The following is a 12,328-nucleotide window of genomic DNA, read 5'->3' as shown; positions in this document are numbered from 1 at the left end:
GTGTATTTACACATAATATGTAATGGATGTTTTGACTTTTTCTGCCTTTAGGCCTCCGGAGATTGAGAGGCAGCATGTTAATCGGACAGTCAAGGCCTGCTGTGAAGGCTGGACTGGTCCTCGCTGTTCACAAGGTAAAGTAAGAGTAACACGACCCAAGACCCTTATATGAGCCAATTATTCGTTAATTCATTTGGGGGTAATAATTGAATTGAAAGGGGGCAAAATCATTTGACCAAGGTCATTTGTGAGAATACATAATGTTTGTATTTGTTGATTTAGTTAATATGTGTTGCTGTATGTTTATTTATGAATTTTTGAGCTTCTGGAAGACAGCAACACATCATTTGTAATTAGTTCAGTGGAAGCTAGAGACACAGGAAGTGGCACAGTCTTTTGATCGAGTTTGCCAGAGTGATTTAGTTCTGTGTTCTGTAAACCTTTTTTTATACAGAAGGTCTGGACTCCCTCATGTTTTCAAACTCTTGCTGTCAGACTAGCTTCAAAATGTGGCACAGAAGAACACAACCCTTGTGTTGTGGAGAGTGGTGGATTTGTGTTTACATCTGTCACCGTTCGCACATTCAGCGCATGTTCTTCACATGTCGTTGAATTCCTCTCGTGTTAACCAGTGCCAAGGCCGCACCCGATCTTTTCTGCTGTGGCCTGAGCCCTTTTCAGTCCCTCTCTCTGCTTGTCAGGAGTGGGTGTGAGAGGCCGATGTTTCTCCACCTGGAGCTGCGAGGAGTTCCCTGGGGTGCACAACTCTTCTCTGATGGCCCTGGAGCAGTGCTGTGGCAGCCTGTGGGGCCTCAGTTGGAGGAACGCTTCTGACGACACCTGCCTCTCCTGCGGCTACACCCTGCTGCAAGGTCTGCCAGTCAAAGTTGCCTGCGTGTGAAGTTGAAATATTACAAATTCTGCGCAAATGTTGAGTTTTGCAGGCCAGTCACAGCATAAGTGTAATTGCCACAGGGATCAAGACCCAAACAAAAGTCAGATCCACACAATAACCCCCCCGCCCCATATAATGAAATCATTCTAATTAATATCGAAATTATCTTGCATTAACAACTTCTTGATTTTCTTATTCATTTCATTTCTTGCAAAATAACAACATGTTTAATCATCTGGTAAAGTTACAACCCCCCTGCCGAATATTTATTATTACCCAACCTCTCGTTTTTAATGGCCATCCGGACGGTTATAAGAGTTGTTTTTTACAGTGATCATTGTCATTTCATAGACTTGCTACACACCTGATCGTGCAAGTGAAATTTTTTTTACAATAAAACGCTGTAAAAAACATATTTGATGGCATTCTTTTAGAAAATGTGCTTTGTGGAACCTTTACCATTCCGTTAACCCACCCCTGCCCCTCGTCAAACACGATGAATCTTCGCTAGCATACCCCAACTAATTAAAAAACTCAAGTTTAATAAAACACCCAAACAAATGTTTGCTGACTGAGCCGAGCCGACCCAAGCCCAACTAAAACAATAGGAATAGAGTACGAACCCGTCACCACTCGGGCCAAGATTTTACAGCTTGTGTCTATATAGCGTACAGAAATGTACAGAGTTTTTAGTGTGTTATTGCTTATACATTTAATGTTAACAAATATAATTTTGAAAATCTCCATGTGTACTATGGTCTCTTTGCCATTATAGACTCCCCGACATCACCACTCTTGCGCAGTGGTCTCCTCAGGGGCGTTCGTGACACTCAGGCCTCCGCCACGTGCCTGACTTGGGGTGGGATGCATTACCGCACCTTTGACAGGAAGCACTTCCATTTCCAGGGCAGCTGCACCTACAACCTTGCCTCCTCCACTGATGGAACATGGGCAGTTTATATCAGCACAGTGTGTGATGGGCATGGTCACTGCAGCAAGGTTCTGTCATTTGCTTTCTTGCTTCTCCAGTCACTGGTTTTTGACTCTACAATTCCTCTACAAATGACTGAAAAACTTTCAACACACTTTTACAGGCTCTGAGAATGATGTTGGGACTTGACTTGGTGATAATTCACCAGGCGAACATGTCACTCAATGGCCAAGTTTTACCAGAAGGACAATCCCTTTTCCAGAACGGTATGGTACCCAAGTGAATCTGTGTTTTTGGGTTGTGTTAAGTGACAGAGCTGAATTCCGCCTCCTCTCAGCAGGAGTGAGCGTCCATTGGCTGGGAGACTTTGTGTTTGTGGAAAGTGGCCTAGGAGTGCGGGTGAAATTTGACATGGACAACACCGTCTACCTGACTGTTAATGCAGAGCATCTTGGGGCCACTAGAGGCCTGTGTGGGATCTACAACCATGACAGAAACGGTAATAAGGCAACCTGTATGACAGGTAACATTCTGGTAGCATGAACGAAGGCATTTATATCAAATTCTGAGAAAGTGTTTGGACAGTAGAGATAAAAATGATTTGGCAGACCCACACCATGATACAGGTGCTACAGTCATTCTCTTAGTGTCATTTTCTTTTAAAAGCAGAATGTTCGGCTGCTCCCATTAGTAGTTGCCACAGTGGATCAACTGTTCTGGTTGTCCGCACAAACATTTGGGAAAGATTTTTCGCCAGATATCCTTCCTGGATATCCTCCCCATTAAACGGGGTTTGGTACCCTGGCACCAAAAAAGGCACGGTCACATGCGTCCCCAGTGACCAGGTTCTTACGTTATAGAATATTTTACAAATAACTTTTAAGAGAAAAACATAAACTGCAGATTCCAGAATAAGGAATACACATTGAGGCTGTGAGACATTGTGGATGGAGAGGCCATTTAAATGAGAGAAGCTGTTGTGACATTGAAAGACATGCAGATGCTGTAGCCAGTCTGTAGGGACACTAGACCAGTTAAGGTTTTTGATATATACATATATACCTTGATTGATATACAGTACAGGCCAAAAGTTTGGACATATCTACATTGACCATTTACTTTGGTAGATTCTCACTGGATGAATTAACTATGAATGAACACATGTGGAGTTATGTACTTAACAAAAAAAGGTGAAATAACATGTTTTATATTCTAGTTTCTTAAAAATGCTCTTGCTCTGATTACTGCTTTACACACTTTGCATTCTCTCGATGAGCTTCAAGAGGTCGTCACCTGAAATGGTTTTCCAACAGTCTTGAAGGTGTTCCCAGAGGTGTTTAGCACTTGTTGGCATCTTTGCCTTCACTCTGCGGTCCAGCTCACCCCAAACCATCTCAATTGGGTTCAGGTCCGGTGACTGTGGAGGCCAGGTCTCCACTTTTTTTTAACAAAGAAATGAGAAGGTGTGTCCACTTTTGGGCCTGTACTGTATACAGACTCCAGCTGCTCTCATTAGGGGTTGCTACAGCGGATCAACTGCACAATCAATGTGGCAATTGGATGTGAAACCAGATGCCCGCAATCCTCTCCAATTACCATGGAATTGAAAGTGAAGTGATTGTCGTTGTGATACACTGCAACACAGCACATGGTGACACAACGAAATGTGTCCTCAGCTTTTAACCATCACCCTTGGTGAGCAGTGAGCAGCCATGACAGGCTGCCAGGCCCTCACTGCCCAGCACAAAGAAATAAACTGTGATAAACTGCTTCCCCAGTGGTTGAGTTCTTTTGCAGACTAATCCCCCAAATTACAGGTTTTCTGGAGAACGTCTATTATTCTTCGCCATTATCTGTTTACACTAAATATATATTTTGTCTTAAGAGTCTTAATAGTGGAAGTTGTTATTTGCATGTGTGTTCTTGTGTGTTGTCTACTAACGAATGAATTATGTGAATCTATGGATAAGATTGAATTCTGATGGCATGCTTTCCCATATCCCTGCATCCAAAGATGATTTCACGCTCTTTACTGGAATCGTGTCCCAGTATGCAGCAAGTTTTGGCAACTCTTGGCGTGTTCCAGATAGGCAGACAGAGGTACTTTCCACGCCCTACACCGCAGCATCTGCATTACTCACATTGCATTGCTCTCATTTCCAGAATCCCCTTTAGCTGGAAGTTTATGTGCAAAGTCTAAGAAAAGTGATTTCAGAGTAAACTGAGAAACCGCAGTCATCATTGGATATGGCTTTAGTTCAATTCCTTAGATGTTTGTGAGTAAATGCGGGTGGGTTTGACCTCACAGACAATTGTTCTCTGCAGATGTATGACTTTCCAGGAAATATTTTATGACTACACCTTTTTGTTGTAAAATCCATACCAATAAATGTCTGTACCTGGGTATTAGTTTTTATGCATGCTGCATGGACATTTGACCTCTGTATTTCATGGATTGGGCTGGTTATTTGTATGCCACGCCAGATGTTTTATTTGGTATCCTGTTACTGAAGGCTGTCGTCCATCAGGCCTGCAACGATGCTGCAGAACTGGGTCACAGCTGTGACATCACAGGAGACGGCTCTCGGCGGCGGGAAGCGGAATCCGAATGCAAGCGGCTACTAAGCACCCCCTTCACACAGTGTCACCACCGAGTGAGAGAACACACACAAACACACTCTGCTTATTGAGTCGAAATTCCCAGGTACAACCAATTTCTTGCTGTTTTTGGCCAACCATATCACAAAGATTCGTAATGAAAAATCACCCTTCTTCATAAGGAAAGTGATAAAATGACAACAAATTAATTTTTCAGATACTTCCAAAAAACATGGCACACAGCACTTTAGCATATTTGAAACAAGAGGCTGGGATCTAAAAATAGTCGTTTTAACCAGCAGACCTCGTATGGGTTGTGTCAAGGGCCGGTGCCAACATATATGGTTGATATTTAATGCAGAATATGTTTTTGCTGGAGAGCACAACTGAATAATAATAACACATGAGTGGTGGAAGTGGTGGCGAGGATGCACAGACTGAGGTAGATTGACAACTTTTAACAAGAAGTAATGAGACAAGGCAGGCATAAAAACTGCCAGTCTCGTGTGCATATGACAGAAGGTTATATGGCAAATGACTGAACCTAAGTGTACATTGATTGTGCATTAAACTGAACACACTGAATAATTGAATGTTAAAGCTGAACACAGTTGCCTTGCCTGCATTGCCTATGCATAAATCTGCATTTATTTGAAATACAGAGCCAGCAGTGCATTTATTAATTATGGCATTATTCAAGATGCTAATAGCAGGTGCTAAAAATGTCCTTGGCTCCTTTTTTGGCAACAGGTAGATGCGACACCATACGTGGATGCTTGCCTGTACCTGTTCTGCAGCTTGCCGGTCGGTGAGAGGCAGGGGGCCGTGTGCCAGACCCTGGCCAGCTATGCCCGGGAGTGTGCCCAGCAGCATGTCATCATCAGCTGGAGACGCAAGGGCCTGTGCGGTAAACCTTTTCGTTGGTTAATCAGCCAATTAAAGCAGCAGTTAAGGGGTCAGGTTAGCTTTGCCCAGGTGAAGACTTTACTTTACTTTACTTTACTTTATTTAGCAGACGCTTTTATCCAAAGCGACTTACAAGAGGAAGACACCAGCAATTCTCGTTCGACTTCTATAGAATATTGAGTTTACAAACTAAGAGCCCTGATAAGGCTCAAACTTGTCAGTGAAGAGCATGCTCAGAGATTGTTAGGTGCTAGACGAAGAAAACAAATACATTTATGTATTGTTTGTGCAATGTGTACGCATGTGCGTGTGTAAGTGTTAGATTTGTCTGAAATATTTTTTGAACAAGAGGGTTTTCACCTGCTTCTTAAAAGTGGTGATAGTCTCGGCTAGTTGTGGGCAGGTTGTTCCACCAGCCAGGGACAACAACGGAGAATAGAGATGATTGGAATCACAATTTTTAGTCTCCATTCGTTTGCTGATCTGAGAGAGCATGCAGCAGTGTAGCTAGGTAGAATTGTGTTGATGTAGGAGGGCGCAGTTCCATTTACAGCCCTGTAGGCAAGCATCAAGGATTTGAACTCAATGCGAGCAGCTACCGGGAGCCAGTGGAGGAAGGTAAGAAGAGGTGTAACATGGGTGTATTTTGGCTGATTGAAAATGAGACGGGCTGCCATATTTTGGATCATCTGGAGTGGTTTTATGGTGACTGCAGTGGCTCCAGCCAGGAGAGAGTTACAGTAGTCGAGTTTGGAGATGAACATTGCCTGGACGAGGAGCTGCATAGCCTGTTGTGAGAGAAGAGGCCGAATCTTGCGAATGTTGTAGAGAGTGAACCTGCAGGATCTGGAGATCGCAGCAACATGATGGTTCAAACTCAGTTTGTCATCTATCCAAACTCCAAGGCTTTTTGCAGATGCCGTGGGTGTTAACAGTAGCGAGCCAATTTGACTTGAAAGGTTTTGCTGAGGGGAATTGTTGCCCGGAAAGGTCAGAATCTCGGTTTTGGAAAGGTTGAGTTGGAGGTGTCGCTCAGACATCCATGCCGATATGTCTGAGAGGCAGGCCGAAATGTTTGTCGCTATAGTAGCATCTTCTGGTGGGAATGACAGATAGAGCTGGGTGTCATCAGCATAAGAGTGATAGGAGAAGCCATGTGATTGGATGATGTGACCAAGTGAGCGAGTGTATATTGAGAATAGAAGGGGGCCAAGGACAGAGCCTTGTGGAACCCCTGTGGTTACCCTAGAGAGGACAGATGTCTCACCTCCCCATGATACCTTGAAGGACCTGTCATGAAGATAAGAGGTGAACCAATCTAGTACGGTTCCTGTAACTCCTAAATCAGAGAGTGTGGTGAGAAGAATTTCATGGTTAACTGTATCGAAGGCAGCAGATAGATCAAGTAGGACAAGGACAGATGATCTGCGGGCAGCTCTTGCAGCACGAAGGTCATCCATCATTGCCAGGAGGGAGGTTTCAGTTGAATGCCCTTTCCTGAAACCAGACTGAAAAGGGTCGAGAAGATCATGCTCGTGGAGAAAAGAGGAAAGTTGAGCCAGGACTGCTCTTTCAAGAATTTTTGAAAGAAAAGGAAGATTGGAGACTGGGCGGTAGCTATCCAATACAGACGAGTTTAATGTGGGTTTTTTGAGCAGGGGAGCAATGACAGCCTGTTTGAAAGCAGTGGGGAATGTTCCTGTTGTGAGTGAGGAGTTTAAGACGTGTGTCAGAGCAGAAAATATGGTGGGCTGTATGGACTGAAGGAGGTGTGAGGGGATTGGATCCTGGGTAACTCTTTGGTCCTGTTATCATTTATCATTTTTATAAATTCCCAGCCTTTTACAGAGATAGTACAGCTGATTTGATCGAGGTTCAACTGTCTGTTCCCAACCCTGTTCTCTCCTCAGGACAAGTCTGTCCGAACGGGCAGGTCTATTCAGACTGCGTGTCTTCATGCCCCCCTAGCTGTTCCTCCCCTGTGCCCCCTGTGTCGGGTCAGTGCAGAGAGGAGTGTGTCGGGGGCTGCGAGTGCCCGCCCGGCTTGTTCCTGCAGGGGGGGCGGTGCCTCCAGCAAGACCACTGCCCCTGCTTCCATCGGCGCCAAACGTACCAAGCTGGAGACACCATCCAGCATCACTGCAACACATGGTGAGCCAGGACAGAGGGGATGCTAGATGAAAACGATAGAGACGCTAATTTTAAACTTTTTTTTTAATGCCTTAGTGAGAAATTGATTCTGTTTAAAACGTAATGAGCCTGATGATTGACACCTCTCATGCACACTATGTCTTCATTATTTATGTCAGTCTTTGCCGTTGTACTAGCAAAATGTGCTCAGCACCAGTTCAAAAACAGTGCCCACAGAGTGCCAGTACGAGCCTCATTTTCTGCTACAGTTGAAACGCCTCATCTAAGGAATATTTATCTGAAGTGCGGCATGGTGAAATATTTTGGTTTAAGATGAGCCTCAGCAGCAACACCGGCAACCTTTTCCTGTCAGTGTGTGCAGAGCTGGCCAATGGCAGTGCTCCAGGGAGAGGTGTGCCACTCAGTGCCGCCTCATTGGCGGGATGCAGGTGACGACATTCGACAACAAGAGATACGGCCTGCAGGGAGGGGGATGCGCCTTCACTGTGGTGGAGGTGAGGTGTGGGTCCCTTCAGTTCACTTCTACGATTGCAAAAAGTCTGGGAATTGAATATATATGAGTTTCATTTCCTTAAAAAAATAAAGCATGAATGCACAGAATATTAGTTCCCATTGACGTTCACGGTCACAATGTGTGTGTAGGATTTTGTGGACAGGAAGCTGGAGGTGTCAGTTCAGGTCAGAGAGTATGTGACTAGCGGTGGCCGTAGTGGCCCGAGAGAAATGACTGTCACTGCTCTCCACACTAAGGTCATCATCGCTGACACAGGTGGGTACCGAGGCTCAGTCTTGTCCAACCATCGATCTTTTACTTAAGGCAGCGGTTATCCTAGTTCTGCTGATTTCATATTCAAATCTTATAGCGAACCAGTAGTGGATGAACTGCACAAAATATGCAATTGAGTTAATGTCGAGTGACCCAAGATAAAATGTTACTTCAGTAAAAGTGTAAGGCCTGCCTTTTAACATCCACCATGTCAAAGGGTTGGCCTTCATATCTACTTTGGTTGCAACAGTTTTTAAACAAGGACTTGTCTAGTCTCTGTCTGACATCACAAACCAATCACCAATTCCATATTACAGATGTAGCAACACCTCTCACGTAGATGGCCTACCAACTAAGCAAACAGACCCTTAATCAAAAGGTTGCTGGTTTGAATCCCTAACCACCAAGGTGCCACTGAGCAGGGTACCATACCCACACCTCTCACCATACCCTGTCATGGCTGCCCACGGCTCACCATGGGTCTTTTGTATTATAACTCACTGTCACAATGACAATCACTTCACTTTCACTTCACTTATTTAGGCACAAGCTCCAACTTTTCCCCTGTCATTGCCATGTTGTTTGTCAATCTGCTATAGTGGGTGCATCGCATTAATTTCCCCATGAAGAACAGTCTGTTGCGTTAGTTGAACCTTGCGTCTAAAATAAGCAATAACAATTATTTTCATAAAACCACATCGTCCTAGACTGTGAATTTGAATTGAGCAATAAATATCTATTGCCCACCTCTAGGTACTGTGTCGTGCTTATTGCATGCTGTTTAGTTTTGACAGCGATACATCATAGTGAAGTGATTGTCATTGTGAAACACTGCAGCATAGCACATGTTGACACAACAAAATGTGCCCTATGCTTTTGGTGAGCAGTGGGCAGCCATGACAGTCGCCCGGGGAGCAGTGTGTGGGGACAGTGCTTTGCTCAGTGGCACCTTGGTAGATCAGGATTCGAACTGGCTGCTTCCTTAACTGCTAGGCCACCACTGCCCCACATCAAAATGAATGATAAGAGATAACAGAATTTATTATAACTTAATTTATTATAAAATCAAGTGATAATCGCTGTACTGTTTCAGGAAGCAAAACCCCAAAATGAAGCTACCACTACAAATGACAAGTGTTTTGGACCATGTGGACACTTTTACCCACATTTTTGAATGATTCATAGGTGCAGTGATGGTAAATGGAGTGAGGGAGGTTTTGCCCGTGGTGACAGGAGACCTGGTAGTGAGGCGCGCCTCCTCCAGCTTCCTGCTGATCCAGGCTTTTGGGGCCCAGCTGCTGTGGTATCTGGATGGACCTCTGGTTCTGATTACACTGCAGCCTGGCTTTGCTCGTAAGGTACAGCTCTAAGGGTTTACATCCCGTAGCCAAGTCACATTCTTAAATTTCATATTGCATACAAAAAATTACTTAACATGCCCTTGCGTGTAGACTTTGAATCCGGTGTTTAAACATCTACATGTACTTCGTCCACAAGGTCCGTGGGCTTTGCGGTACTCTAACCTGGAATCAGTATGATGACTTCACGACTCCAGAAGGCGACATTGAGAACAGCGTGGCCTCCTTTGCCAGAAAGTTCACCACCAGCACTTGCCCAGTGCCCCAGGCACCTCAGCCTGACCCCTGTGGCACCTACACTCAACGCAGGCAGCACACTGAGAATGTGTGCTCCATCATCCATGGTCCAGCCTTCCAGGTCCAGCATCATTCTCATCAAAACCGATGGGTTTATGGAAATTAAACCAGGAAAAATGTGTTCTTATCCCCCCACTTGATCTAATTCCACACAGGCCTGCCATGACGTGGTGGAGCGAGAGCCCTACTGGCGGCTCTGTATGAGCGAGATGTGCAGCTGCGCTGCTGACAGGCCGTGCCAGTGCACTGTTTTCACTGCTTATGCCCTCCACTGTGCTCAGGAGGGAGCACTGGTCACTTGGAGAAACCATACTTTCTGCTGTATGTCTTGCATGCACTCATATCTGTACAAACACATGCAATTTGCAATTGAGGTAGATTTACAATTACGTTCGGTGGGTGTATATATAACATCTGAGTCCATATTGGACCACAACTGAACAGGCACTAACAAGATCTGTAACTAAAAAAAGCTTTAAATTCTTAGTTTGAATGTTTTTTTTTTGTTTTTTTTTGGTAACCGGAGGGATTGAACTACTATTTTATAAAAGATTATATAAGAAACCAGCATAAACCAGTCTTTTTCTCTTTGTCATTGGCGCGCATTTAGCGGCCCAGTGCTCAGGCGGGCAGGTCTACCAGGAGTGTGGGCGTCCCTGCGGCGCTTCCTGTGCCGACTTGCGCCAGGCATGGAGCTGTGACGAGGGCACCCGCAGCTGTGTGTCGGGATGCCAGTGTCCCCCAGGCCTGGTGCAGGACGATGGTGGGCAATGCGTGCCCACCAGCATGTGCCAGTGTGAAAAAGGAGGTCAACTCTTCCAGCCTGGCAGTGCCATCCAGAATAACTGCAATACATGGTAGGTTAATAAAGACATGGGCATAAAGGTCAACTCACACATTATTCCAAAATTATTGAAAGGATCCAACAGTACTCCAGTGGCCATTCATGACACCAAAAAAAATTATTGAAAGGATCCAACATTACTCCAGTGGCCATTCATGACAACAAAATCTTGGATATTTCAAAATTCCTGAAAAAATAGAATCTTATTAAAAAAAAAAAAAGACAATAGTCAGTTGAGAAAGTACAATACTCAATGTTAACCTTTATGACTTTTGTAACCTTTGGAGTCTTTTATTGTCCCTCATAGAGTCCTTGATAGAGATTTTGTATGAGTGATTTACTGCCTTTGGACACCCATTTGAAATAAATGAAAAGCAGCTGCAGGTAAAGTGCAGATTTTTATATTTATCCCCATCAGGATTCAATCAGCACACACTTCCCCACCAAAATATAGAACAAACACGGGCTGATCTCGAACACTGAAATAACTAGAGATCTGTTTTCGGGCAAGCTCAGAATTTGTGTGTGTTTTGGCATTAAATCTTGTAGTTGGACACTTAAAAAGGGCACTTTGTTCCTCTGGAGTAATGATTGGGGGATGTTATTACAGAATAGTTTAGCACTCTGTACTTTTTCATACTTAAGTGCAATTATATCTGGTCGTCTTGATGTGTAATTTTGCAGGATCTCTGAATGCCCATAATTAAGTTTAGTTTCTTAATACTGTTTCCAGCGATGCTCTGGTTGCATGCCAGTTTGACAAACCATGATAGCTCACCTAGCCAATAGTCTTGGCAGATGAACGCCATTTCAAAGCATAGTTAAATTTTGAAGCCCAGTGAGAGTCCTTTTTGATTTAATGTTGTATATTTATATGTTTGAATTTACATGAGAATGCAGGGTCCTCCCCCACTGTTGCTAGGCATAATTATACATAAAGTTGCCCAATTGCATAAACACACATCAAAGTTGAATGAAGCTCCATCTTCATTCTTTTATAATTGCTTTTATTTCTTGGCTTTGGGTGCTCAGATTTTAATTCTGGGCCATGGCCCTTTCACAAACAGCGCTGCAGAGCAGGACTCTTGGCCCAATATCTGATTTTAATAACCTGCCAGAAGCCAAAGGGCATCAGCTTACTGTTACTACAGAGACGAATCATAAACCTAGACGGTGCATTTTTTTTTCAATCTTTACTCAGTCAGATGGTGGTATAAGTGGTTTGATGAAATCATTCTATGGCCTGCTGGCTCGGTGGTCAGGATAGGTTGATTTCATTGCATCACTTTTCCACGCGCCAGCAGAATCAGACATGGGGAAGCCAGCCGGCCTCCAGGTGCGTCAACATTTTCTGATGAATGGGCAGTACGTGTGTGTGTGTGTGTGTGTGTGTGTGTGTGTGTGTGTGCACCTTCGGAAGAATGTGGTCACAGGAGATTAGCGCAATGTGATAATGTGAAATAATGAGCTTAATGATTACATTGACCTTGACGCCAGGGGTTATCGCACAAGATTTTTCACACTGTCTTCTTTCAACATGCATGTCAAAACCACAGAGCAATCATTCATTCTTTATTCTCTC

The 12,328-nt window shown here is 44.2% G+C and overlaps 1 protein-coding gene across 1 annotated transcript in view; it reads left to right on the top strand.

The window, feature by feature from the left end:
- The window catches only part of sspo (SCO-spondin), a 71,437-nt gene that overhangs the window by 1,806 nt on the left and 57,303 nt on the right, over positions 1–12,328 (top strand). Inside the window, exons 4-18 of the mRNA XM_028970383.1 lie at positions 52–134; positions 702–872; positions 1,671–1,894; positions 1,990–2,092; positions 2,167–2,325; positions 3,841–3,926; positions 4,355–4,480; positions 5,175–5,331; positions 7,241–7,481; positions 7,834–7,975; positions 8,124–8,250; positions 9,433–9,605; positions 9,745–9,963; positions 10,058–10,223; positions 10,513–10,759. Of these exons, the coding sequence (XP_028826216.1) occupies positions 52–134; positions 702–872; positions 1,671–1,894; positions 1,990–2,092; positions 2,167–2,325; positions 3,841–3,926; positions 4,355–4,480; positions 5,175–5,331; positions 7,241–7,481; positions 7,834–7,975; positions 8,124–8,250; positions 9,433–9,605; positions 9,745–9,963; positions 10,058–10,223; positions 10,513–10,759 (2,424 nt within the window). The remainder of the gene's footprint in view (positions 1–51; positions 135–701; positions 873–1,670; positions 1,895–1,989; positions 2,093–2,166; positions 2,326–3,840; positions 3,927–4,354; positions 4,481–5,174; positions 5,332–7,240; positions 7,482–7,833; positions 7,976–8,123; positions 8,251–9,432; positions 9,606–9,744; positions 9,964–10,057; positions 10,224–10,512; positions 10,760–12,328) is intronic.

Source organism: Denticeps clupeoides, chromosome 2, assembly GCF_900700375.1.
Source record: "Denticeps clupeoides chromosome 2, fDenClu1.1, whole genome shotgun sequence".
In the NCBI taxonomy this organism is placed as follows: Eukaryota; Metazoa; Chordata; class Actinopteri; order Clupeiformes; family Denticipitidae; genus Denticeps; species Denticeps clupeoides.
Note: the sequence above shows the minus strand (reverse complement) of the source record. Positions and strands in the feature narration are given on the sequence as shown.